Source organism: Emiliania huxleyi (assembly GCF_000372725.1).
Source record: "Emiliania huxleyi CCMP1516 chromosome Unknown EMIHUscaffold_1632, whole genome shotgun sequence".
In the NCBI taxonomy this organism is placed as follows: Eukaryota; Haptophyta; order Isochrysidales; family Noelaerhabdaceae; genus Emiliania; species Emiliania huxleyi.
In genome coordinates, this window is record NW_005200948.1 from 5,006 (window position 1) to 7,704 (window position 2,699).

The 2,699-nt window shown below is 64.8% G+C and overlaps 1 protein-coding gene across 1 annotated transcript; it reads right to left on the reverse strand.

Annotated features, from left to right (window-relative positions):
• Positions 1–93: 93 nt before the first annotated feature.
• Positions 94–890, reverse strand: EMIHUDRAFT_447112 (hypothetical protein; the record flags this gene model as incomplete). The annotated part of the gene is made up of 4 exons (XM_005785121.1): positions 756–890; positions 438–657; positions 316–355; positions 94–244 (listed from the first exon to the last, which is right to left on the reverse strand). Coding segments are annotated over exons 2-4 (318 nt in total), but the record flags the coding sequence as incomplete, so codon positions are not given.
• Positions 891–2,699: the final 1,809 nt, after the last annotated feature.

Sequence of the window (2,699 nt, forward strand, 5' to 3'; positions counted from 1 at the left end):
GCAGGCCACCCTGCCGGCCACCCTGCCTAACCCCACCTTGCCTAACCCTAACCCCACCCTGCCGCGGTGCCGCAGCCGCGCCACGCTCCTCGGAGAGCGGATGCGCCTTGTGGCGTGCGTGTGAGTGTCTGCGGCGCCTGAGTGCAGTCCCCGCTGAGCGCGACGTTGGTGTCGGACGGCTGCGCCTCGTCGAAAGCGACGGGCGCCGCCGCCTCCCCCTTGCCCAGCACGTCCCAGCAGTTGCCTACCTCCGGTCAGCGCGGGCGTGAAGAGGCGCCCTCACGCCTCTCGGCCCGCCCCGGTCACGGACGGTGCCGAACATGTCCATCGAGGAGCACGCGGTCGTCGACTCGGCCTACGCCTCGGGGCCTCGCGTCAGCCGCGGCCGAACCAGGGAGAGGCGTAGAAGGCAAGGGGCGGCGGCGAGTCGTGGCGGCCTTTTTGAGGCCGTGGGACAGCAGCGGGTCATGCAGCGAAAAGGCATAGTGGAGCGGCTCTGTACTCGCGTAGTCGATGTGCGCCATCGCCTCGTCCGTCATCGCCTTGCCAGGGTTCCAGCCGTCCATCGAATGCTCCTGCGACGTACCCTGGAGCAGATCCTCGTCCACCGCCTTGCCGGGATACCAGCCAGGCCGCGAGAGGTGCTTGCCTGGGAACCTGCCGCCCGGCGCCGATGCGGCAGCGTGAGGGCGATAGCGGCAGCAAAGTGCGGCTCACCAAGCTATCATCGCATCACTAATATCTCGACAGCGCACCAGCCATCTGCGCCTCTCGCGGCGTGCTGCGCGCTCGGCGATTTGGCGAGGAGTCCAAGCGCAGCGAGGACGAATAGAAGAGCCGTCGCCGCGAGAATCGCAGGGCCGCGCGTGTGTCTGCTCCTACGTTCCTCGGTCAACATGTACACACACACACTTGAGAGTAGGATCCTACCTACCCCGAATTGACCCTATTCTGACTGGGTTGTAACAAAGTTTGAACCACACGCGCGGCGCGAGGCCTTGCGCCCCATGCGGTACGGGGCCGTGAAACCCATCGCCTGGGGGTGCTAGGACACCGAGAGACATGATCCAGAAGTGCCAGGCACACCCACAGTGGTCAACACGAGAACGCCGAAATCGTGACCTCGGAACGCGGTCACGGCAAATCTGACTAATCTGTAACAACCGTTAATACGGATGGCTCACGCTGGCGCATGGCCTCGCCGCTGCTACCCTCCCGACCTCAGGTGAGCAGACAAGATCCCCTGAGCTGCCGGCGCTCTCTGATCGCCCGGATCGCAACTGCCGTGGCAAAACTGCGAGCTCCCGAGGACGTCTGGCGCCGAGTGCGTCTGGCACCGGGCACGGAAGCTCGCACTCGGCCGCACGCGATAGTGCTGCTGCGAGAGCGCCTGCCAGGTACGACATGTCTCGTGTAGACTCCTCCTGGGTCATGGTCGGTCATATGCAGGACGGCCAGAGTCGCCCACATCGCCTACGCGGTCCCGAGTGTGGTCAGGCTGATACACCGCGACTCAACGGTTGAGTGCGGCCAGCGCACACAAAAGTCGTCGACTGCGGCCTGGCGCGGTGATCATAGGTGCTGGAGACCAGGCAGTATGAGCCTGTAACTGGGCACGCATGAACTCGGTACCTACATTCGCAGAGGCCCGGCAAGGATGGGATCTAGTAGAGTGATTGCGCACTGAGACCGTGCTCCGTGGGTCGCTGGAATGACCTGAAAGGCATCCTCAGTGCCGCTGCTCGACTCTCCAGTGTCACAGCCGATGCCTGTGACCTGGTCACCGCCGCAAGCAGGTTGAGATCCGCGCCTCCTCGGGTGTGCCCTCATAGACAGCCTTCGGCGGCGCGTAGCGACGCGAGAGCCGCTCCTACACAGGCGTGTACGGTGAACCACCGACGGATAGAGCACAGATCTATGGTCACGCCGGCAGCCTCTGAGGTCGAGACGAGGCTGCCGGCGTCGCCGCTGCAGCTCTGGGCATCACCTGCACAAGCCAAGCAGACTTTGTTACAAAAGCGGAGGCGTGTCGACGCGCCGCGCGCTCACATACTTGGGCTCCCATCTCGGCGCGCGCGAGTCAAGGCCGAACCGACTAGCTGCCGCCGCGGCGGGTGTGGCTGGGCTGCAGGCAGGCCTGTGGCCGGCGCTCGGCAAGCTGTGGCGCGGCGCCGTCGCAGCGATTGTTACAAATTCGGCGTCCCAGTCAGATTTCTTTCGCCAGTCAGAAAAGCGACAATTCCGGGTAGTGCCTCGACGAAACGCCGCGCGCCACAAAAGAAACGCGAGCGCGTCTAGCCGGATAGAGGGTCTGTTGACTGCCGAACCTGTCGGACCTTAAGACAGCATTGTAGATCCCTGGGCGAGGGTGGTGGCGTCCCCGTCGGGTCAGGACTGAAGGCGAAAGAGAGGGGAGACCAACCCGATCTCTCCGGCGTCCCGGGAGCGTGAGACACCTCCCCCCGTGCCAACAGCCCCATAGGCAGGTAGGTAGTGGTGGTCAGTAGGCCATGCTCTGGCGGGCTCGCGAGCGGCGCTGCACTGCGCGTGCCGAAGTCCCCCCGTGGGACTGGTTCACTGCGCGGCCTGTTCGGACAGGTATAGCAGTCTCGCCAGACGAGGCCCGTGAAGAGGCCACCCTCGCTTGAAGCGCCTCTCCGGGCCTCGTTTTCGCTCTCATGCGCGACGCTGGCCAGGCC